This window comes from Pleurodeles waltl, chromosome 10 (assembly GCF_031143425.1).
Source record: "Pleurodeles waltl isolate 20211129_DDA chromosome 10, aPleWal1.hap1.20221129, whole genome shotgun sequence".
Classification (NCBI taxonomy): Eukaryota; Metazoa; Chordata; class Amphibia; order Caudata; family Salamandridae; genus Pleurodeles; species Pleurodeles waltl.
Window position 1 is genome coordinate 103754862 of NC_090449.1, and position 26326 is coordinate 103781187.

Genomic DNA, 26326 nt, shown 5'->3' on the forward strand with positions numbered 1-26326 from the left:
ATGACCGGGCCCAAGTCATCCTTGTGGCTCTGGACTGGGCACAGAGAGTTTGGTATCCCAAGCTACTGAGCATGGCCATCGATCCTCCTATTAGACTGCCTCTTCGGGAGGATCTTCTGTTGCAGCAGCAGGGGAGGGTTCTGCACCTGAACCTGTCCACTCTCCGCCTTCTTGGAGATTGATCAGCAACAGTTGACAGCTTTTGACCTTCCTCCCTAAGTCTATAACGTTATTGTGGCAGCCAGATGTCCCTCTACTAAAACGGTATACGCCTGTCGTTGGAAGAAATATGTGGCATAGTGGACAGACAAGTCTGTTGATCACTTTTCTGCCCCCTTTTCTGAAGTTTTGTTGGGCTCTTCTATGAGCATTCTCCAAGGTAATCTATCTGCCATTTCTGCTTTTCTGCGGTCACCTGATCAACCTTCTTTGGTTAAATCTCCTATTGTAAATAGGTTCCTCAAAGGCCTTACTCATATGTTTCCTCCGTCCCCATTCATTATGCCTCAGTGGGACTGATTTTGGTTTTGACCTTCCTGATGTGCACTCCTTTCAAGCCTTTACGCAGTTGTCATCTCAGGCTTCTCAACTTGAAAACAGCCTTCTTTTTGGCCATTACCTCTGCCTGCTGGGTGAGTGAGCTGCAGGCATTGTCATCTAAGCTGCTCTACCTTTCCATCTATCCTGACAAAAGTGGTCACGCCATTTCATGTAGGCCAGTCCATCACTTTGCCTACTTTTTAGGCACCTCCACATCTTTCTAAGAAGAGGAGAGACTCCACCGCCTGGACCCAAAAAGAGTGTTGGAGTTCACACCTTGATCATACAAAAGAGTTCTGGGTAGATGATCAACCCTTTGTCAGCTATGTGGGTGCAAAGAAAGGTCAGGGAGTGCAGAGGCGGAAACCAACCCCCTGATGCTTTGCATGCTCATTCGATCAGAGCTAAAGCTGCGACCATTGCATTAGCGCACGTAGTTCCAGTCCTTGATATCTGTCAGGCAGCGACGTAGGCTTCTCTGCACACGTTTATGTAACATTATTGCCTGGACAGTCAGATCCTTAGAGAAGGGCACTTTGTCTGCTCAGTCCTGCAGGACTTTCTATTATGATCTTTGTTCGCAGACCCTCTGGGGGAGGTATTGCTTAGGTATCTATTCTAAGGTAAGGAATCTGCAACTAGATGTCTCTGTCAGGTGGACAAGCTACTGATCTTCAATAACGCATTATCTGGTAGAGACAAAATCTACTTGCAGATTCGTTCCTCCCTCCTTTCTCCTGTGCGAGCAGATTTCTAGGGACAAGGACTCCCTTTTCAGGGCCTTAGTTTTGATGCACCTGTGGTCAATGTTCTTCAAGACTCTGCACTTCTGAGGTGGAAAGCCGTTAAAAGAAACTCACGTCAGCACGCCGGGATGGTGCCTTTATAGGACCCATGACATTATATCCGACGAGGGCAGCGGCAGACATGGACCTGCTCGACGCCACCAAACAGCGTGCAGGGGTACTGCTCGAGAAAAATCTCCAGATCCATACTGAGACCTGGGGGAAACTATAAGGTAAGGAATCTGCAACTAGATATTGTCTCTACCAGATAAGGTGTTAACAAAAGTAAGTACCTTCTCCTTCGGCTCTGTTAGTAGGGGTTTTATATGGTTTTAACAACTGCATTTTGTTGAAACTTGTAATATTACTGTATACCTGATGGTTGCCTTGTGGGAAAGCTTATGACCAGCAGTAGGTCTGAGTTTGTTCTAGTGACAAGCCAATGATAAAGGTTATATACCAGATCGATTATAATGCAAAAATACAAGAAAAACAGTAAGCTTATGCCTATTGGTTTTGTAATGCATCTGTTAGTCAATAGGCATTTAAGTGTAGATTGTTATTACACTGTATTAGTGCCTACAGATGGGTATTTTGTTTCATAGAATCTCATAATTTACTGTACTATGCAAGGGTTTTGGTGCTGGTTACCCCTCTGGCAAATCGTTGGGTACAGAAGATATACACGGTCAGAATATTCGTTAGATCCTCCTAGGAGAGATAGTGTTTTGCTTTGCCAACTGTAATTTTGTATACTATGTAATTTTATGACTATACCTGAAGGTTCCCTTGTGAGAAAGTGCAAGTACACAAGGCCCCAGTTGGTTATGATGACAAGCCAATGAGAACATAATTGATTCAATAGCAACAATTCTTTCTGATACCATATGTCAACAGACATACTGCCTTTGCAGAGCTTGTTTCACAAAATCGTAGAGGCATAAACAAATAGTGGGAACAATGCATACCAGAAGATTGAGGAAAGGAAGTGTACCTACTTCTGGAAGGATGTAGTTAACAGTCCTAAGATTATGTGGAAAAGGAAGTTCATTATAGACTAAAGTATGTTTGTTTGTGTTCTCCTCCAACCCCACTAAATTGAAAAAAAAACAAAACATAGAAGAATATTCTGTCTGCCACACTGTCTGTCTTCTTGTTCTATTTAGGGTTGGGTGACCTCCATGTTTTTGCCAACTGGCCCCAGCTGGCTCCACCGGCATAAGCCTTATATCGACAGCCGGTGAACTTGGTGCCGCCAGTTTGAGCACATTAGATCGTCCGCACTATTTAGAGTGGTTGGTCTGATGGACCAACATGTAAGGTCCTGAGTCAAAAAAATGAAAATTATCTCTACACCCAGAGTGAAAACTCCTATGGGTGACAGGGTCATTAGTTTATTGTTTTGCAAACACAAACACCCACTTTGGGAGTTTATTTTTGTTAAACAAAAATGGTTTGCTGAGTGACCGCATGAAATATTAAGGCAACTCTACAAACAATTAGTAGTTTGTCAGCCCGGTGTTGATAGCCCTCCAAATTCTATAGGAGGGCCTTAGTATTGCCATAGCATGTGCATCTAGAGGACGAGAGTTCAGAAAAATGTATTGTATACAAATATATTGCGTAAAAACAAAAGCACTGAAACATTATTGAATTGCAAGGACTAAAAATATGTAGCCTCATACAAAGCCTATATAAGAGGTTTTTTTTGGAGGCTAGCAAAGCAATCTAGTTTTTGATCATAATTTTGTTCGTTTTATTTTTTTCCAGGCCTGTGATGCTTGGCAAAAGGAAGCTCAGAACGCAAAAGAACGAGCCAAAGTCGCAGACGTAGACAAACAACTTGCTCTTCTGAAGAAGGAAGAAGTTGAAAATAAATTAAAAGAGCTGCAAGAAGAATTTGATGTCCTCTGTCTATCTCCCAACCTTTCCCTTGTTAAAAATTATGCTGACATAGAAAAGCTTTCTTTACCAAAGCTTCATTCATTACAAAGTCAACTGATGTCTGAACTAGAAACTATAGATGAGGTATGTATCATCTAATTGCACTAGGCGCACTAAGCTTCATTTAAAAAAAAAAAAAACGTTTTTTTCAAATTAATGGTGAATCATACAGCTTTTCAAATGTTAAACGAATACAATAGATCTATAATTTTTTGGCAGCCTGTTTGGTTTATGGACTTTAAGCTCTGTTGGGTGAATCCCAGAGCACCTCTGTCTTTATTCAAGGTTTGTACGCTCAATATTCTGATTATTTTGGCTCTAAGTTTATTCTCCCAAATTTAAACTTGGATTCTATTTACGTCATGACTTCGATAGCATTCTTTCCGAGTGTTTCGTTCTGCTGTGCTTTTTCTCACTTAATCTGTCTCCAGGACTCAACCAAAGCTATTGTTTTACCTCTAGGGTTTGAACTGTTTTCTATCCTGGCGATCCTCAAGGCTGCTAGGTCTTCAGAGTGGGCCACCATTTTCACTGTTTGTTTTGTTGATGCTGGTCACTGACACATGTTGTTCAGTGCATCCATAATGAGCACCTTACCCGAGTCATTTGGACTCCCCCTGAATTTGTGTCCCATATTGTCTAAGATGTCTCTTGGTACTGGGGTACGTTGATTGGAAAAAGTCTTGGCTTTTCCTCATATTCTTTGCCTTTTCCTCATTTGGAGACCTGTACGAGATCAATTGGGTACCTCCAAAATGCATTTTTCCAGGGTCTCTCAGCAGCTTGGCCATTGATACAAAGATTGTCTTCTCCCCTGCTCCCAGCAGAGCATCAGTGTTAAAGTGTCAAGGGCCTTGGCCATCTTACTTGCCATCGACAGTACCCCCCAAGCATTATTTATTGTGTTTCTCCTTGTGAACTTGAGGATAGGGTTTAATGTAGCTATTTAAATTCACTAAAACCCAGTCACAAAAATTAGCGCTTCATAGTTATGGGAGCCTTATGTCACATAACAATCAATGCTGGCTTTCTGTCCTCATTTGCTGAAGAAGTGGAAAATATTTACTCCTATCATGCAAAGGCTCACTTAAGTACAAAACGGGCCATTTTGCAAGAAAATACTTTTTTGAAATAAATACACATTTTTTTTTGTGAAGGTAACTTTTGCTGCTCTGTGATCACAGCCTGAGTGTCCTGCCCTAAAGGTTTCTTTACTCTGCTGCAGACAATATATAATGGTGAGAAAACTGTTGATCCGAGTGTAGAGCACTCTGCCTATGGGCCCGTTTGCCTGCAGGATTGACTCTGCCTCTTTTTATTTTGAGGCAGTAACTACTGTTATATTAGACTAAGGCACCATGTTCAACAAACAACTTATGTCCCTACAGAGTGAGAGGTTTCAGGTAGAGAATGTCAACACCAAATTGTTATGCTCCTTCAGTTGAGTATCCCACCCACCTCAAAACCACTTCTTGACCTGTCAATTCCATCATTCATCAGCTGAGGGACAATCAGGATACTTCCTTTTCTTTTTTAGAAAACTTACACTGACACCCCCTCCAACCTTAAGAAATTTTGCATGTCGAAGCAAGGAGTGCTATGCCATATGCTATCTACTTGTTGGAAAAGAGGAGGGTATCCATCCAGTTTTGGTCCTCAATTCCAGCAGAACAGGCTGAAAAAAGACAGTTTCAAGATAGTGACACTGCTGCAGGTTCTGATTGTGATGAAGGACAGGGCCTGAAGGGTGTTTATGAACCTGAAGGTTGCATAATGTTCAGTACCTTATTAGATCATGCCACTGGAAAATAGGTTTGTAGTATGAAGTGAGCATTCCCAATTGGTGGTTCTCCTCTTTGTGATCTTTTCGGCCTCATAGTGGTCATAGAGATAGCGGTAGAGGCCTGCTCTGTGGTGTTCCTTTCTATGAATACTGAAGGGCTGCTTCTATAATATTGACTCACTAGAGTTTCTGGTGCAGCTTTTGCATCAAATAATAACTTATTTGTGCAGTTTGGGCTGTTACATAAAAAATAAATATATTTGTTGAGCTTAATTCTTCAGTTTTAGTTCCTGAATCAAACAAGGAGCCTTGCCTCAGATCTTCATCTTGTGAACCTAATTCTTCTTTCAACTCCCTTTACACTTCAATATTGGTTGTAAATAACAGTTGTGTTGACCCTCTCTCAGGCCAGATTGTGATCTCACCAAATATGAAAATTAGGTTACAGTGATATTGAAGTTGGAGCCATGCAGTTCATGTGGGCCACAGATCACATTGGTTGCAGATGAATATCTCCCGCTTTATGTAGCTCGCTTTTAACAGACTTTGATAAATTGCTTGTGTGCTCATCAAGGACGCAGTTTGCGCATACATATTCCAGAACTGATGCCATTGTGCCTAGTTCTCATGCCCTTTCTCCTGTATTTATGGGAATAAAAATGACATCTATTAGCAGACATGACTACTTTAGAAAATGAGCATCTTCTGTGTGGTGTTCCTCCAGGGTGTTGCCCTATCTGATCTGCTAGCTTTACAACTCTGTGTACTTTACTCCTGCTAGCCAGAAGTAAAGTGCTTGTTCTCCATCTTTAAACATGTTCATATAGGCGTATATCTAATGGTATATTTAGCTTGCCTATAAGTTCCTGGGTTTGGAAGTTAAATGCCACTAGTGGACTTCAGCACTGTAGCTGTAGTGCAAACATGGTTTCAGGCCTACTATTGTAGCCAGACTGTAAAAGTGCAAAAATACAAAACCTTCCTTTTAAGTATCAGTAAGCAACCTCTGTGTGCCTTGTGGCTCACAAGGCAGAGAGTGTAGAGTAGGAAATGTAGATATTTAAAGTTGATATGTCCCTGTAATGACTAGCACCCAAATGTTATTTTTTCATTATAGGACAGCTGGCTCACCCATAAAGAAACACTGTGAAGCAGTATGCAATATTAATTGTGCTGTCTCAGTGGGAACCAGCTAGAGAGGTGATTAAACAACTATTTTGTTATGTTTACTAAAATCCTGTGGTAAAGTTGGATTTTTAAGGAAGTGTTAAGGAATAATAACTTTTAGAAAGTTACCTTTTTCCTGCCTGAAACTCTTGAAGGCTAATTTACATATGCCTTCCAACTGTCATCCATCTGGTGAACTGCCCTGAATGGAGTGTGGAAACTGCTCTGAGACCACAGACAAAGGCCTGAGTGTGTGGTGGTGTTTTTTCTCTGGCAGTATTACCAGAGGACATGTGGCTTTGAATTCAGTTTACTTCAAAGGATCCTGCCTTGTCACAAGCTGATGTCAGATGACACCCGACCAGTCCCTTCTTATTTTGTTCTTCCAGTTAGGCAGGCACAGAGCCCCCTGGAAGGAGAGCTCCCCCGCCCCAACTTAATTAGAGTGACAACAAAGGAGTGGCTGTTCCTTACCCTGGCCACATGTCAAGAAGACACGCTCTACAGAAGAGAAGAGGAGTTTCACCATTTTGGATTTTAGGAGTGAAGGGTTCTGTGGGATTGTTTGCAGTGGGACAAACAGGAATTACTGCCAAAGTGTGTAGGGTAAGGTCATCCCACCCGCAAACTAGTGTCAGATATAAATGTGGCACTGCCTGGCTCTCTCCTTAGAACACTTCTAGACTTGATGAAGACCAGAAGAGGACTGAACCTGCTTCCTGTTACATGAGAGGAGCCCTGAAGAATTGAACCTACTGTCTTGTACTCAGGACGCCATGTGTCCCTTTCTCTTTTAGCAGAGGCAAGGAGCTCACCCCCTTCCTTTAGCAAAAAATCATCAATATTTACACTCCTGTTAAGACTCAGAATGTTGAAGCACCCACTTCCTTTGAGACCATCGATTCATCATGCTCCAGCAACTTCCTCTGTTTTCAGCTGGACAATTTCAATAATCTCAATAATGCCAATTAACTCAGGCTCACCTGTAGACCCGCCCCTTCCATATGCCATTAGCAAAGGTTCCTCTGTTATTTACTATCTCCATGTTGTTACGTAATTACTTCTGCCTTGGTCCCCAAGTTATGCTGTTGTTTTCCCTCTAATAAAAACCTTCACTTGATCTATCCAAAGCGAGAACTACTGCCCAATTTATTTACTCCCACATCCTTCTAATATTAACAGACAACTCTCCATTTACACCCCCCTGTTTCCACAGCTTAAGCATTTAAGCAGGGGTGGTGTTGACAATTACAATCAATGTTTACAATTATAATCGCTTATTAGCCTGTTCTGACTGCAGACACTCTTAAAAAACAAAGTGAGAGAAACTTGTAACTGAGGTTAGGCATGCAAAGACAATCATAGCAAAGAAGGCCCAGAAAGTGAAAAGGAGGGGGACAGCGTCTGCAGGGACATAGCTTCAGTTGGTGCAGTAGGTACAGTTACACCAGGGCCCAAATGCCTGAGGGGCCACTGAATCCTCTTTACAGCTTTATGTTTTTTATAAACATTTTTTGTGGTTTTAGGACATCAATCACATAATTTCCAGCGATCATAAAACAACTGTCATACAATTGCAGTTACAGTAGGATCCTTGCCCAAAGTGCTCCCACCTTTTACCCCAAATCCTGGGTATGGTTGGAAGGGCATCCCCTAGCTTCATAGACCAGTTTCTCCAAATGGACGCACCAGTCCACTCCATAAAGCTATTGAGGCAGTAATGGCAGCCCAGGGGATTTCCACATGGCAGCTATGTCTCGCTTGGCCACAGTAGTGGCCGTCCCTAAGAGCGCCAGGTGAGCTCTTGAGCCCCCTGTGCCCGCAAAGATTCCCAAAAACAGCACTATTGGTGAGAGTTCATCATCCCATCCCATCCCAGTACAGCTCAGCAGCTACAGCAGTCCATTATTGTGTCACAACCTGGCAATTCCACACCATGTGGTAGAAGTCACAGGGGTATGTGAGCCACAGAAACATGCAGGGCTTGAAAGGAGACCGGCCTTATATAGTCGGCTGAGAATTAGATAATCACAATATAAATCGTATGTTTGCATCAATCAAGGTTTAGAGAAAATTGTGATGATACAGGGGCAATCATTGCATCCTGCCAGTCCTCCTTCTCCAGCGTTCCCACCCATTCCTCCCACAGAGTCTGGAGATGCTCAAGTGTGGCAAGGGCACTGATAACCAATGTGCAGTATATCTGGGAGACACCACCCTTCCTCAGTGCACCCATAAGGATCTTGGCCAGGGACTAAATTCAGGGAGAGGCATGCCATTTGAAATGTGTGTTTGCAAAGCATGCCACAATTGAAGGTATTTGTAGAATTGAATTGGCAATATCCCGTACACGGATTTAGCTCCTGGAAGGACACAGTTGAGTACTGGACCAGACGTTGCCCAGTTGTGAGATGCCAATGGCATCCCAATCTGCAAAGACCTTCAGAGCAGCCGTCTCACACAATCACATGGCCTACCATAAGGGAGTCTACTGAGTAAGTTTGGAGTTCTATTCAGTATGGCGCAGTGGGCCTGCCAACCAATAAAAATTAGTCGGGTCACTTCTGGTATGGTAGTGGGGACACTGGCTCCATACAACATGGCCATGACACGTTGGGTCAGATCGTCCCCTACTGGACCAGTCATTTATCTCTAGAAGCTGAGATGCAAAATAAGAGATACAAGTTGGCCATACCTTATCCTCCAAGTTGGCCATACCTAATCCGCCATCGTAAGGTGCACTTTTCAGTTTGTGAGGGCCAGTGGACAGTCCTGTGAGGTCCCACAACATATGGGGAACTTGTCAGAGACCACACCATTGATCTGTACCAGTGCAGTTGGATTAGAGTAAAGTAGTTGAACACAGCTACAGAAGCAGGGATCAATACCAGCTTGCCGTAAGACTTGGGAGAGATAGCCCCAATTCACTGTGTCAGATGCTTTCTTGAAGTCTATTAGGAGTAGGGCCAGTGAGGGCATTAGCAGGTGGCGACGGGTTTGGGCTAAATGAAGCTGTCTGAGGCAGTGTCTTGTGCCTCTGGCAGGCATAATCCTGCATTGGTCCGGCTATATGAGGGTCTGGAGAACCCTTTTCAGGCTTAAGGCCATTGAGAGATTGGTCGATAGGCTGCACTGGTATTAGCCGGGGGGGGCTCGTTTTCGGTCAATTTACTGTGGAAAAAAACTAGTTTCAATTGCCTCCTTGTCAAGATCAAGCAAATAAGGAGCGAGAATCCCTCTATATTTAGCATACACTTCAGTGGAGTATCCGTCAGAGCCTGGTGTTTTTCCCTGCCAAGTTCCTCAATCGTAAAGTGCTGGTCAAGCACTTGCCTCTCAGCTTGTGATTCTTGAGGAAATGGCATGTCATCTAGGAGAAGGGACTCCGATTCAGTCGGCAGCTGTGAAACTGCAGTGTAGAGATGGCGGTAAAACACTGCAAACGTCTGAGCAGTGGCCCGGGTAGAGCGCTGGATGCTGCTGGCGTTGTCCAGCACCTCGGGTATCACCCGACCAGTCATAAGCCGCGTAGCCAACCTACGCGTAGCTTGTCCTTCTTGTCCCCCACCCATACATCCTCACCGTTGAGGCCAGCCATATCTGCTGCGCCGCCTCAAGCGACAAAAGGCAGATCTCTGAACAGACTAACTTAAGCTGTCGGAACTCCTCTGGGCTCGGCAGAGAGTTGTGTCTCCAGCCAAAGGGCACAGTCTTCCAACCAAGTCATATGTTGGAGTTTGATATTCTCCTGCTCCCTGCATATACTCTTGGCATGGCCTCTAACAGTGGCCTTACAAGCCGCCCACAGGGTGTCAGAAGAGTGCACCGATCCTCTGTTAGCCTGAAAATACGCTTGTATCTCATCTGCGAGAGCTTGGGAGTACGTCTCATCCTGAAGATGCCAGGCATTAAGCCTCCATAAAGGGCGTGGGGTGTCAGTCTTAGTGCCCAAGTGCAAGAGGACAGGAGCATGATCACAGATCCCCGTGGAAGAATATGTGCTTGTGACACTAACAGGCAGTCGGTGGCAGGCATGAAAATAAGGGAGCGCATAAGTGAATGGGAGCGGTGAGCAGCTGATGTGTGTTTATAGTGCCACTGTCTAGTGTTCAGTCTCCATGTGTCACATAACCCAAGGGCTGTCACTCGGCGGTGCACAGAGGGGGGTGGCACCAGTTGAGTCTCCCTTCGGGACAGAAACCGCATTGAAATCTCCCACCACTACTGTAAGACCTCCATGGAGCACCAGAATTACATCTGTGAGAGCTGTTAAAAATGAGTCAAGGATGGTGGGTGGAGCATAGACACATATGAGATTCTAGGCCTTGAAAAATATACTCGCCCTCTTGCTGTGGTGAGTTAATTTTTTATCAGGTTTAGCTATTTTTAGCACCTACTCGCCCCTTCTGGTGACTTGACAAAGAACAGGGAATATGTGACAGAACAACTAGGTTCTAGGCAACTTTAGCCTAAACTACTACTGCTAAACAACTAAAAAGTCTCTACAACTAAGTACTGAACAACTACTGTCTAAACAACAATTGTGCCTGAATAACAATTGCCTGAACAACTAATATAGATATATATATATGTTCGGTGGCATGTGTAGCTGCAGATACACATGCTGTGCATTATCCTGCCATCTAGTGTTGGGCTCGGAGTGTTACAAGTTGTTTTTCTTCGAAGAAGTCTTTTCGAGTCACGAGACCGAGGGACTCCTCCCTTTCGGCTCCATTGCGCATGGGCGTCGACTCCATCTTAGATTGTTTTCTTTCCGCCATCGGGTTCGGACGTGTTCCTCTTCGCTCCGTATTTCGAATCGGGAAAGTTAGCTAAATATCGAAACATCGACGGTATTGTTCTCGTTCGGTACCGGGTTAGTGTTATTGTATCGGCACCGACAGCAGGAGCCCTCCGGCGGCCCTTCGGGGCTTCCGTTCTTCAGCGGGGCCTGGTCGGCCCGACCACATCCATTGTCGAAGACTAATGGACCGGAGCCCCTTCAGCTTCTGTTCGAAGTGCCACTCGAAGTATCCCTATACAGACCAACACCTGGTCTGTAATCTGTGTTTGTCACCAGAACACAGGGAGGATACTTGTGAGGCTTGTCGAGCTTTTCGATCTAAAAAGACCCTACGTGATCGATGAGCGAGAAGACTACAAATGGCGTCGACACCGAGAGAACAACTCGACGTCGGAGAGGAGGAAAGAATTTCCATCCAGGGGACGGACTCTGATAAATCCGAAAGTGAGCGACCCTCAACGGTGCAACGAACAGTGAGTAAAATTGCCCCGTCCAAAACTCACACCAAGATTAAGGCCAAGGGGACGCCACCGCCAGCAGGCCATGGCTTAACCCATCGAAAAGAAGGTGACCAAACATCGGCACCGAAAAAAAACAAAGATTTGCCGAAGACTTCCGACTCCGGTCGAGATTCCGGCACCGAATGATCTCGACACTGAGAGTTCGACTCACCCAAGGTGAGAAAATTTTCAGCGGAACCGAAAAAGACAGTTTTGGAAACATAGGTATCGAAAAAATCGGCTTCGGAGCCGAAAAGAGGCTCTTACACAGAAGAGCAAGGACTTTCCAGCCAAATGCATGGAAGACACAGATTTGAGCAGGAAATAAGTATGGATCAACCAGACCATACGCAAAGGAGGTTGCATATCCAGAAAGAGACTGGAAAAATACAAACTCTTCCTCCAATTAAAACCAAAAGAAAACTGGCATTTCAAGAGACAGAAATGCAGCCGAAGGCGAAGGTGGCCAGAGAAAAATCCCCACCACCAAGGTTTTCTCCACAACCTTCCCCACTACACTCACCACAGCTGTCTCCGGTGGGAACACCTCCAATGCAGTCACCTACGCATACAGGGATGACTCAGGATGATCCAGATGCATGGGACTTATATGATGCACCAGTATCAGATAACAGTCCAGATTGTTACCCATCAAAGCCGTCACCTCCAGAGGACAGTACTGCATATACGCAGGTACTATCCAGGGCAGCTACGTTCCACAATGTAGCAATGCATTCTGAGCCAATAGAGGATGATTTCCTGTTCAACACCTTGGCATCCACACACGCTTCCTACCAGAGTCTGCCAATGCTCCTGGGTATGCTCAAACATGCAAAGCAGGTATTCCAGGAGCCAGTTAAAGGAAGGGCTATCACACCTAGGGTGGAGAAGAAGTAAAAGCCTCCCCCAACGGATCCTGTGTTTATAACACAGCAACTTACACCGGACTCGGTGGTTGTAGGAGCAGCAAGAAAGAGGGCAAACTCTCAATCGTCAGGAGACGCTCCACCGCCTGACAAAGAGAGTAGAAAGTTTGACGCAGCAAGCAAACGAGTGGCAGCACAGGCAGCCAATCAATGGTGAATCGCTAATTCGCAAGCCCTACTTGCTCGCTACGATAGGGCACACTGGAACGAGATGCAACACATTATACAACACTTGCCCAAAGAACACCAGAAACGTGCCCAGCAGGTTGTGGAAGAAGGACAAGCAATATCCAACAACCAAATAAGGTCCGCATTAGACTCGGCAGACACAGCAGCACGAACGGTCAACACTGCGGTAACCATTCGCAGGCATGCATGGTTAAGAAGCTCTGGATTCAAGCCAGAAATCCAACAAGCGGTGTTGAACATGCCTTTTAACCAAGAACAATTGTTTGGGCCAGAAGTGGACACAGCAATTGAAAAATTAAAGAAAGACACGGACACGGCCATAGCCGTGGGCGCACTCTACTCCCCACAGGGCAGAGGCACATTTAGAAAGCCACAATTTAGAGGGGGTTTTCGAATGCAAACACCAGAGCCTTCCACCTCGCAAACCAGACCCACCTATCAGGCACAATACCAGAGGGGAGGGTTTCGTGGCTCATATAGAGGAGGACAATTCACAAGAGGAAGGGGAAAGTTCCAGACACCTAAAACAAGCCAAACCAAACAGTGACTCCAATGTCACAAAACCCCAACACTTAACACCAGTAGGGGGGAGACTTACCGCATACTATCAGAACTGGACACACATTACCACGGACGCATGGGTCCTAGCCATTATCCAACATGGTTATTGCATAGAATTCACAAAGTTCCCTGCCAGATGTGCCTCCAAGGGCACACAATATGTCCAAACAACACTTAGACCTATTACAAATAGAGGTCCAAGCATTATTACAAAAACAAGCAATAGAGTTAGTACCCAACCATCAGAAAGGAACAGGCGTCTACTCACTATATTTCCTAATTCCAAAGAAGGACAAAACGTTAAGACCTATCTTAGACCGCAGAACTCTGAATCTCTTCATCAAGTCAGACCACTTCCACTTGGTAACACTTCAATACGTGGTTCCCTTACTAAAAAAGGAGGACTACACATCAACATTGGATCTCAAGGATGTGTACTTTCACATACCCATCCATTCTTCTCACAGAAAATACTTAAGGTTTGTGATACACGGCGTACACTATCAATTCAAAGTGTTACCGTTCGGGATAACAACAGCCCCAAGGGTATTCACAAAATACCTTGCAGTAGTAGCCGCTCACATAAGGAGACAGCACATGCACGTATTCCCATACTTAGACGACTGGCTAATAAAAAGCAACACTCAACAACAGTGTCTTCTTCACACGCAATACGTTATAGAAACTCTACACAAACTAGGGTTCTCTATAAATTACCAGAAATCACATCTGCAGCCATGCCAAATACAACAATACTTGGGAGCAACACTCAACACACAGAGGGCAATTGCCACTCCAAGTCCACAAAGGGTCCAAGCGTTCCAAAATATAAAATCAAGCATACAGTCAAACCAACACTACCCAGTAAGGTTTGTAATGAAACTTCTAGGCATGATGTCTTCATGCATAGCCATTGTCCCAAACGCAAGATTACACATGCAACCCTTACAACAGTGCCTAGCAAAACAATGGACACCAGCACAGGGTCAACTTCAAGATCTAGTGTTGATAGACCGCCAGACACACTTCTTGCTTCAATGGTGGAACCCTATGAATTTAACCCAAGGGCGGCTATTCCAAGACCCAGTGCCTCAAGATGTGATCACAACAGATGCTTCCATGATGGGGTGGGGAGCACACTTCAACAAGCACAGCATACAGGGTCACTGGGACAATCAACAAAAACAACTTCACATAAATAATTTGGAACTCCTAGCAGTGTTTCTAGCATTAAAAGCATTTCAACCACTAGTAGCCCACAAACACATTCTTGTCAAAACCGACAACATGACAACAATGTATTATCTCAACAAACAAGGAGGGACACACTCGTCACAACTGTGTCTCTTAGCACAAAAATTTGGCATTGGGCAATTCACAATCACATTCGCCTGATAGCACAGTACATCCCAGGCATTCAGAACCAGTTAGCCGACAATCTCAGTCGAGATCACCAGCAAACTCATGAATGGGAAATTCATCCACAGATCCTACAGAATAACTTCCTACGCTGGGGAACACCAAAAATAGACCTATTTGCAACAAAAGAAAACGCAAAATGCCAAAACTTCGCGTCCAGGTACCCACACCCTCAATCCAAGGGCAATGCATTATGGATCAGTTGGTTAGGGATATTTGCTTACGCTTTTCCCCCTCTCCCACTCATTCCTTATCTGGTCAACAAACTAAATCAAAACAAACTCAAACTAATACTTATAGCACCAACCTGGGCTCGCCCACCGTGGTACACAACACTGTTGGACTTATCAGTAGTACCTCACATCAAATTACCAAACAGACCAGATCTGTTAACACAACACAAACAACAGATCAGACACCCGAATCCAGCATCGCTCAATCTAGCAATCTGGCTCCTGAAGTCTTATAATTTGGACATTTAAACCTCACACAAGCATGTATGGAGGTCCTTAAACAAGCTAGAAAACCTACGACAAGACATTGTTACGCAAACAAATGGAATTTGTTTACTACTGCCACACTAATCACATTCAACCACTACATGCTTCCACAAAGGACATTGTAAGCTACTTATTACACTTACAAAAGTCTAATCTAGCATTCTCTTCCATTAAAATACATCTCACTGCAATATCTGCCTATCTGCAGATTACACATACAACATCGCTTTTTAGAATCCCAGTCATCAAAGCATTTATGGAGGGGCTAAAAAGAATCATACCCCCAAGGACACCACCAGTACCTTCGTGGAACCTTAATATTGTATTAACACGACTCATGGGGCCACCATTCGAACCCATGCACTCTTGTGAGATGCAGTAGTTAACTTGGAAAGTAGCCTTTCTAATAGCTATCACATCACTTAGAAGAGTAAGTGAGATACAAGCTTTTACTATTCAAGAACCTTTTATACAAATGCATAAACATAAAGTGGTTCTCCGTACAAATCCAAAATTCCTACCAAAGGTCATATCACCATTCCAACTAAACCAAACAGTGGAACTCCCAGTCTTCTTTCCGCAACCAGACTCAGTAGCCGAAAGAGCCTTACATACATTAGACATAAAGAGAGCACTAATGTATTACATTGACAGAACAAAACAATTTCGTAAAACAAAACTATTGTTTGTAGCCTTCCAAAAACCTCATGCAGGTAATCCTATATCCAAACAAGGCATCGCCAGTTGGATAGGTAAATGTATCCAAACTTGCCATATTAAAGCAAAAAGAGATCTACCTATTACACCAAGAGCACATTCCACTAGGAAAAAAGGCGCCACAATGGCTTTTCTTGGGAATACACCTATGACAGAAATTTGTAAGGCAGCCACCTGGTCTACGCCTCATACATTCACTATACATTATTTCAGACAACTTCAACTCCTACAGGCTAAACCACTGCTTTTTGGGGAGATTACTGCTTGTTAGTCTATGCACAGCATGTGTATCTGCAGCTACACATGCCACTGAACGGAAAATGTCACTTACCCAGTGCACATCTGTTCGTGGCATGAGACGCTGCAGATTCACATGCGCTCTCCCACCTCCCCGGGAGCCTGTAGCCGTTATTAGTTGAATGAAAATTGTAAATTTGTAAATAAATATTCTTTTGATACACATTATGTACATACATACCTACTCCATTGCATGGGCACATCTAGTATACTCACAACTCCTACCTCACCCTCTGCGGGGAAAACAATCTAAGATGGAGTCGACGCCCATGCGCAATGGAGCCGAAAGGGAGGAGTCCCTTGGTCTTGTGACTCAAAAAGACTTCTTCGAAGAAAAACAACTTGTAACACTCCGAGCCCAACACTAGATGGCAGGATAATGCACAGCATGTGAATCTGCAGCGCCTCATGCCACTAACAGATGTACACTGGGTAAGTGACATTTTCCATATATATATATATATATATATATATATATATATATTCTAAACAACTAATAAACCATAAAAACCAAAAAGAAAACCTTACCTTAAAATTAGTTGTTCAGGCAATTGTTATTCAAGCGCAATTGTTGTTTAGACAGTAGTTGTTCAGTACTTAGTTGTAGAGACTTTTTAGTTGTTTAGCATTAGTGGTTCAGGCAAGTAGTGGTTTAGACCTAGTTGTTGAGGATGTTTCCCAGAACAGGTGTTCTATTCAGTCAGAAAGTGAAGGTGCAATAAAAGACGCCTTTACTTCTGATGGATACAACTACCTGTGGATTCCTCACCTTATGAATTCTCCCAATGCGCCAGCATTTGATGGAAATATTCTTCCTAGCTCCCACGTCGACGAGGAAGTCACAATTGCACGGCTAGGCACGCGACTCCATCTGACGTCATTGTCAGTTCCCTTTTTTCTGCGCCTTCGGCGCTAACTGTTTTTCCTACCTCTTGAACAGTTACTGTTTCGAGGATTTTTTGTTGTTACAGTGTCACCACCGAAAAAATCGGGCTCTAAGCCTTGTTATGAGTGCGGGGTCGCATGTTGGTTACGGATCCTCATGAGAACTGCTTGTGGTGCCTGAGCTCGGACCACGACATGGAGGGGTGCGTGTCCTGCCAGCGGATGAACCCGAAGGCCTTGAAGGATAGAGAGGCTAAGCTCTTCTTGGCAAAAGCTAAGAAGGAGCATAAGGGTCATCGAAGATCTAAGGCGAGGGATTCATCTTCACATAAGTCCTCAAGGTCGCATAAGAAGCAGTGCCAACACGATTCTCTACGCCATTCTTCCAGGGATTGGTCTTGGTCTCCTCCGAGACAACGCCGTACGGCATGGGAGGTCAGTCCAACGGTCAGCCTCAGAGTCCACAGGCTTCTCAGGCGCTGATGCTGATAGAGATCTTCGAGTCCCTGGCGAGCCCTCTGGCTCACTTTTCTCCTGTGTCCACTCATGGTCAGGAGTCGGGTGTGCAGACTTTTGATTCGGTTCAAGCGCCTCAGGAGGCGCAGAGGTTTCCTGCCTTCCCGACTCCGGGAGCGGATCCATCAGCGTTCCTCAATGAGCTATGGCCCCTGCTGATGGACTGGCTGGTCCCACGGGTCCATTAGCTTTCACACTGGATTCGCCGGCGCCGTACAAACAGGCCCCGTTTGTACCCTTCTATCCAGGTGAAGGTGCAGAATCGGCACCAATGACGTCATCCTGGATGATGCTGCTGACGGCGCCGATGGAGTCAATCCCGGCGCTAGATGGATCCCGATCGGGCTGCAGTGTCTCTCTGCCGCCGGAACATCCATCTGCTTTAAAACCGGCGTTGATGTCGGCTAATTTTCTGTAGACGCCACGTTTGGAGGCCAGACTGAGGTCGAGAAGGGGGGCCTTGAGGCTCTTGGAGGAGCGGGAGTATTGCAAACAGCTGTTGGAGGAAGGGGAGATTCCTGAGTCTATGGGTGAATTTCAAGGCTTGGACTCTGCAAGTGGCCTGGATACATCACCTGAGTGGGATTTTTCATCCCCTGGTGAGCTCACAGCAGAGGCAGCATCTTTCCACAGTGTGATAAGAAAGGCTAATGAGTTTTTTAAACTTCCTTTACCAGCATCGGAGGTGAAGACGAACATTCTGAGGTGTTGCATCCTTCCGCTACATCGTCTGAGCTCCTCCTCCTTTTTAATGATGCCCTTACTGAGCCCTTTCTAGACATTTGAAGGAAGCCTTTCACGACTCCAGCGGGTTCCAGGACTGTGGCTAGGAGGTACAGAGTTAATCCAGGTGATCCGCAGTTCCTATCTCAGCATCCAACACCTGAGAGCTTAGTGGTGCAAGCCTCTTGTTCTGCCCGGTCTGCACCTGGTTCGTTCCCTGCTACTCCATAAAGATAGAGGTTCTAAGCAAAGAAGGGCTTCTCCTCGTGCAGTATGTCCTTGAAGTCTGTCAATGCTACCTGTGTGCTGGGGAGGTATATTCATGCCCTGAGGGACACGGCAAGAGCTGTGGTGCCAAGCTTGCCTCAGGATGTGCAGGGGCAGTTTGATAAACTCCTTTTGGACAGTCAGGCGGCAGCCAAGCAGGTTATTCAGTCTGGTTTAGATACGGCAGATTCGGGCACTTCAGTGGCAACCAGGAGGCATGCGCGGCTCAGGTCTTCTGGCTTCTCCACGGATGTTCAGACAACTCTGTTGGACCTTCCATTTGATGGCGAGAAGCTGTTAGAGTCCAAAGCCGACTCAGCTTTGGAACGTTTTAAAGACCACAGGGCTACTGCAAAGTCCTTGGGACTCCCGGCTTCAGCGTCCACACCCTTTAGATCTTTTCAGAGGGTCACACCTCGAGTCTTCCCGAAGGTGATGGCAGAGTTGCATCGGCCCTCAGAAGGAAGGGAATATCTGTATTCCCTTACCTGGACGATTGGCTGATCAAAGCTGGTTCCCCAGAGCTCGTGCTGCATCACTTGCAAATGACAACCCAGTTGTTGTTCAACCTGGGCTTTTTGGTAAATGTGCCCAAATCTCACCTAGGGCCCTCTCAGCGCCTCCTGTTCATAGGGGCAGTACTGGACGGATCATTGGATCGGGCCTTTCCTCCTCCTCAGAGGTTACAGGACATTCAGACGTTGTTTCCAGTGTTTCAATAGGGAGCAGCTGTTCCAGTCCTCAAGGTCCTATGTCTGCTCGGTCTGTTCGCTTCCTGTATTCTGTTGGCACATGAGGGCTCTCCAGTGGTGCCTCCGCAGGCAGTGGTTTCAACACAGAGTGGATCGCGAGGAGTCGATAACGGTCTCCAGAGACGCTGCAGCGGATCTACAATGGTGGGCTGTGGACGGCAGCCTTTCCCAAGGAAGGCCATTTTCTCTATCACCACTGGTGGCCACAGTCATAACGGATGTTTCCACACTGGGAGGGGGAGGGGGAGGGGGGGGGGAAGCTCATCTGGAGGAGGTCATTGGTCTCCAGTGGAACAAATGTTTCACATCAATCTGTTAGAGTTGTGGGCAATACGTCTGGCTCTCAAGGCCTTCCTCCCGTCTCTTCGCAGTCAGTCAGTTCAGGTCTTGACGGACAACAATACCGCAATGTGGTACATCAACAAGCAGGGAGGAGTAGGGTCATATCTTCTCTGCAGAGAGGCTCTGCGGCTCTGGTCCTGGGCACAGGACCATCAGGTTTGCGTAGTTTCAAACTATCTTGCCGGGGTTCTCAATGTACGTGCGGACAGTTTGTCAGCATTTCTCGGCCAATCACAAGTGGCGTCTTCATCCGGACCTGGTTCTTCACATCTTCCGGATGTGGGATTTCCACAGATAGAATTGTTTGCCACTCAAGAGAATGCGCACTGCCCGTCATTCTGAATTCTCGAGTATCCGGTGCAGGGGGATGTTGGGGGACGCGTTTCAGATGTCTTGGTGCGAGTAGTTGCTTTACATGTCCCGCTCCTCTCCCCCCCCCCCCTACCCTTGATTTCCAGGTTTTGAGGAAGATTAGCCAAGATCAGGGTTCACTGCTGGAGCCTATACATTCTTGCCCATTGAGGCTTTTAGTTTTAAAAACTGTGTGAAACCTCCTTTTACACACTTTCATGCTGACAAGGTGGTGCTGAGAACCAGGGCGGCTTTCCTTCTTAAAGTAGTCACCTTTCATATGGGCCAGTCTATAACACACTCATCCTTTTACCCTCCACCTCATCCATCAAAGGAGGAGGAAAGACTTCATCACTTGGATCCAAGAAGGGCTCTGAGTTTCTACATTGAGAGGACAAGAGACTTTCCATTTGATGATCAACTCTTCGTTGGATATGTGGGCAAGTTGAAGGGCAAGGTCATCTACAAGAGAACCCTTTCCAGGTGGGTCATTCTTTGCATAAAGATTTGTTATTCACTAGCAAAGAAGGTTCCTCCTGAGGGTATTAGGACCCATTCCACCAGGGCTAAGTCTGCCACTTTGGCCTTGGCTAGAGGTGTCCCAGTTGCTGAAATTTGTAATGCCGCAACTTGGGCTTCCCTCCACACTGTCGCAAAGCGTTATTGCTTAAACTCGGAAGTTAGGAGGGATGGCCATTTTTCGCGTTCTGTTTTGCAGGATTTCTTGGTTTGATGGGTCAGGCACCCACCTCTGAGTGTTGGACTGTTTTGGGATTCTATTCATAAGGTGAGGCATAAACAGGTAGTTGTATCCATCAGAAGAACAAGTTACTTACATTTGGTAATGGTTTTTCTGGTGGATACAGTAGCTACCGGTGGATTCCTCCCAGTCCCACCCACCTCCCCGTTGCCTGTCTGATCATACTAAGACTTCTTCATTCTAAATGTATAAACGTTTTGATTAATTTTTATCTGAATAAATGTTGTACTTGTATTATATTCATATTGCAGTATGTATATATATATATCTATGTGCTTTCGTGAGGTCGGTGTTCACCTGTTTGCCTCAAAGGCACTTTAAAAAAGGGTGAAACTGACGTCAGCTCACATATTTGAAGGTGCACTCCTATGTGAGAATGATGAAAAAGGCAACCCTGTAAACTAAAATATATGCCTATGATCACGCAATTTGAGACCCATTTACTGGTCATGTACAGTATAGTTAGGTCGAATAGATAATTCACCTTACTCTACCTGCAGGTCTGGTAACATTTTTATAATTTTTCGAGGCCTGGATTCAACACGCTGTCTTCCACTTCACCTTCAAGGGTGAGGTAGCAGCCTTGAGGATCAGAGGGGACGCGGGTAACTGTCATAGAGAAGGAATGATGAAGGAGAATCTCCACTCTGGCCCAAAAGCCCTGTGTGCATGCTTGACCTTGAACCAAGGAGAGAGCTTGTCTGATGGCATCCAGGACTTAATCCATTGCTCCAAGAATTCAGCAGAATTCTCGTCTTCCCCCACCCACCCAGAGGCCCAGGGGCAGATCGCGATGCCTGTCCTATAAAAGTCAATCTGAGATTAGGATGAATGGGTTGGGAGGTCATGTCCTTCCTCATATATACGATGAAGGGAGTATCGGCAGCATCTGTACAAGGACCCAGCCCTCTTGCCACTAGGCACGCAGCAGCATGAGCAGCTAGGCTCCTAGCGGAGTGATATTGGCTTGCAGGTTGAGGCGGTACACCAGGAGAAGGTCAGACAGTGAAGTAACACAGATCCATCAATGTCCACCCAACAGGAGAGCCAAGCGAGGCCCCCAGGCACGTCACACAAGTCAGCATTTGGGGTGATCGGTGCCAAACACATCCGTCAAGAATAAATTCAAGAACAAGAAACTCTTGAAAAATTTACACGAACTCTGTATTATCCCCAGCTGCTCACTCACCACCTCTCCTCATGGCCAGACAGAAAACCATGTGATACGGTCAAGAATTGGTCCATGGAACAAAAAAATCAAACACAAAATCATCTAAAGTATTCAGTTAGCATACCTATATTTTATTCAATACTCTCTAAATTAATAATTGAATCAAAGGAGAGAAAGAAAAAGAAATACAACCAAATGAAGCTAATTTTTGCAAAAACGTTCCGAATTGTATTTAAGATCAATAATATATACACACTGCGTAAAGTACAATGGTTGCAGCGTTATGCATGAGGAAATGGTGCTCAGAAGAAGTGTTTGTGTGAAAGTGACAGAAGATTAAAAAACCATGACATATAATAAACACATTAAAATTAAATCAGCAGTGCTCACTGGCAGCCACACGCAACCTGTCTATATCAAATGATAAACCATCAAAATATTGTCCCTCAAGTCGGGGTGGCTGCTTATTTCACTCTGCTTCACCCTTCCTGGGTATTCATTCTAGAACAGGCTGAAGAAAAAGCTTTGATGTTTTGACCCAAGCCAACAGATATCAGTTTAAATCTTAATTGAAGGTCTTCATCTGGACAAAATGTAAGATAATACGGGGCAACCTAGAGTGGTGCCCTCTCCGTTTACCTTTGGACCGCTTGAGATTTTTCACTTGAGAAACAAAAGGTGACGTAGCCCCCCGTTAGAATTCTTATCTTTGCTGAATTTCGCAACAATGTACTCCATCTTGCTTGTAACAAATACAGCTGTCCCCAAGGAGAGAAATTCCAGAAGCTGCATGGTGTCTGCATGCACGTCGCTTTTGTAACAATGTATCGCACAACTCCTTGCGCTTTAAACATCAGGCCCACTTAGTTGGAATTGGAACGCAGTGTACAGTCAACGTGCACGCCTGAATGAATGTGTCCTCATCAAAAGTGGCCGGCCTATCGATATACCCAGGTCCTTCGACTTTTTGAGTTACCCCATTGTTTTGTAATGGGGGCAAGCAGGGTAACCAGGTGCCCCACATGTCCTGGGATTAGGTAGCACCAAGTGTGAGAACCAGTAGGCCTAGGACGATCTCAGTAGGCCGGAATTAATGTTGTGCAGGGCCGTGACGTCACCAGCCACCCCACAACTGGACGCACAACAGTTTTAAATTCAATGGGGGGGTCTCCTCTGCCTTGGCCCCAACGTGAGCCCCCCAGACAAACAACCCGGGAAAGGAGGGAAGGCTTTGCCCGCTGCTAAAGCATGATCAGATCGCCGCTTCCAAGTGTCATTCGAGCCTGCCGGCAGGAACAAGCAATCTATGTCAGGATCTCCTAAACATGTAAATATCATCCCAGTGGGGATATGGGTGGGTAGGGGGGTGCATCAGTAGTATTGTGAACGTGCGCCCAGAGAGGAGCTGCAAAAATTGGTTGCGAGCAGCTCGGAAAGTCAGGCCACAGCTGCTCGGCATGTACATGGGCTGCGGCGCCATCTCCGGCAGAGATGCATGTGCTTTGTCGCACTCACCTTTACAGTATGCGGCTGCGGAATGGGACAGCTGTCCTAGCACCCCATTGGGCCAATAGTCCCATCTCGGCTCAGGGGCCATCCACGACGCCCATTCCGTGCAGGGGTTTGACTCTGGACAGGAGACCTATATCAGGCAGGAGCCACCATTTTGAGGCGGTCGGACCCTCTTGGCTTCTCTCTCTGTGAGCCAGCCATGGTGAGCATCAGGAGATACAGGTACTGCTCCAGGAGGGTACGATGCCTCTCGGGAGCAAACTTCAGCGTGTAGAAGTTGATGGTGGCGGATGGTGGAGCAGTCCGGAGCACTCTTAGAGTGCGACTCACATCTTGACTCCCCAAGCAACTCTGGAAGAGGGCTGGAAGGAAGAGTGAAACAAAGGACAAATAAAAAGAAGAAAGAAATTGTGGCAAGAAGAAAGGTCAAAAGCATGAAAAGATGGATAGGTAGGGCTTACGTGCTTCACTCACCTAATGGCATTTGAGGTTTGGATCAAAGTGGGGGTAATTGAATTTTCAGTCTATTGCCTTGCTGAGGGATATGCAAGGACTCCTTGAAATTACTTACTTCCTTTCTTAAAGCCCGCTCCTTTGAAGTCTCTAGTAAGCTTCTCTCCTTCAGTTTTTCTGGCTAGTTCCGAGTCCCACCCTTTTCAATGTTAACTTCTCGCTGATAATCTGGTAATTTATGGCGAAAACATCCAACATGTAATTTTACTAGCATAAGAATCTGGATCTAATTCACTTCTATTCAGAAACCACCTGAAACAGTCTCCAAATGGATTTGCCTCAACTACCTGAAATTGAATGTCAGGAAGAAAGAATTCATGATGGTTGGAAATCAGCTCAATCTGTGGTCCCCCAGATGGAGGCCAGACTCCTTTGGACAATTGACCACCAAATTAGGACGCTTACAGCTTGCTGTTTTCAGCTTCTCAGATGTCTGAATAAACACCTATTGTTTCTTCCGCTTTCTACCCTGAAAACTGTGGTCAATGACATTAACATTTCACACCTGGACTACGGCTGCATCCTAGGCCTGGGTCTCTCACAAACATTACTGTGATGTGTACAAATCATCCAAAATACTGTAGCTAATCTGTTTACGCAGATACTGAGGTATCACTTCATCTCTACCTATCTTACTGACTCTCACTGTTTCCAGTCAGCAAAAGAATCAACTTGAAGACACTCTGATGGACCTTTTGTGCCTTAACCAACACAAGCCTATTGTACCTTCAGTATCTGATTCAGCCGTATGTCCCCCCAGGACTCTTTAGTCCTCTAATTTGTATCAGGTTTATGTTCTGAGAATAAAGAAAGCCATACAGGAAGGCCACTACTTTAGATATCTTTCTCTGAAACCTTGTTACAGTCTACCGCTTTACCTTAACCAGAGCCAATCTGAATTGACTCTCGAGAAACAACCGAAACCTTGGTTGTTTTAATAGTCCTTGTTCAACATCTCAAGCACAGTTATCATATGAATGGTTCCCTGGTGGTAGGTCATCCCACTTGGGGCAGCCATGCGCTGTACATATCCAAAACATAAAAATTAATTGTCTGACTAGACTTTTCCTACCACCCCATAAAACTTGGGACTTTTTGCACATGAAGACCTCTGGAGGGCCGGGATGCTAAGCTGATCCGTGCAAGGTGCATTGCTGCTGGGGAGAAGAAATAGATATCTTCCGCACGGTGCTTCTCCACATCCACAAATGTAATTTAGCAGGACCTCAGCAAGGAAGTAACCAGTCTAGTGAAGCCCTTGTCAGATAAGTTCTGCAGCCCTTCTCTGCAGGAAGATTCTTACTCTCGGGGAAAAAAAAACTACGTCCAAACATTGAAAGCTTGACAGGGTACAAGATTCACATTTTCACGCTCTGACACTCCCCCATCCCCCCCCCCCAAAAAAACCTGCTTCACTGGAACCTCATCCATCGGCTATCCAACATTTTGGAGCATCTGCTGCCTTGCCCTGGTTGAATGATTTTGGCATCAAGTTTTGGGAATTGGGGCCTGATTTAGAATTTGCCAACAGAGTCTCCTTTCCGCCAAACTGAAGCTCTGCCGGCTTCATTTAAAGTCGGGTGGAGCTTAAATATGTCAGCGACTGAGACTACTTCGTCCAGATACCAGGTGTTTGAGCTCAGAATAATTTTGTGACTTGGAAGGGTTCACCCTGGCAAGGGTTGAGATTATTTCTTGACCTGGGTAGTCACCCACCCCAGTTAATCCAAATTCTTACAATGATGATTGTAGAATTCAAAGTTCTTGGCATAGTTCCAGATTCAGTGACATATTGCTAATTTGGTCATTGTGACCCAGTGTGGTTTCTTGTGCAGCAGACATGCGTCAGGAGTCTCCGGACTTGTTTTGATATGTTGCTGATCAGCTGATTGCTGGACTATGGTGGTAGGGGTGTACCTAAAGGGATAATCTTTTTCATATGGGTGACTACCATAACCAGGCCATGAAACAACTAACGGTTGGTGGAATGAGTCTAGTAGTCTTCTGGAACAGACCTATTTACCTGTATTCTATTTGGGAGGCTAGCTACAAACTTTCACTTTGTAAATTCATTTAACATGTCATGGCTGGCCCCTAAAACCCTTCCAATAGTATATGGTATATATCAGAGCCGATTCGTCTATTTGATGTGTGGTGCCGTGTGGTTTGGGTCCCCCTGGTACGTATGTAGCAGTCACAGTTCTAGTGTGTTTGACAGGGTCCAGTGGCAGTCCATGTTGCTCTCTCGCCCATCTGGCAGTGCCACTCTTTTCCTTTTCACCTCTATGCAAAAGCTGTTGTAAATCAAGTGCAAGTGTCCATTTTTGACACAACTATAAGTAGATTCTTTTATATTCACCTTCTTTTGACCAAGCCAGTTCTAGCAAGTAAGCCTTTGACCT

At 45.4% G+C, this 26326-nt stretch overlaps 1 protein-coding gene across 1 annotated transcript in view; it reads left to right on the top strand.

Annotated features, from left to right (window-relative positions):
- Positions 1-26326, top strand: part of UNKL (unk like zinc finger) — a 453251-nt gene that overhangs the window by 393574 nt on the left and 33351 nt on the right. Inside the window, exon 13 of the mRNA XM_069209876.1 lies at positions 3096-3353. Within this exon, the coding sequence (XP_069065977.1) occupies positions 3096-3353 (258 nt within the window). The remainder of the gene's footprint in view (positions 1-3095; positions 3354-26326) is intronic.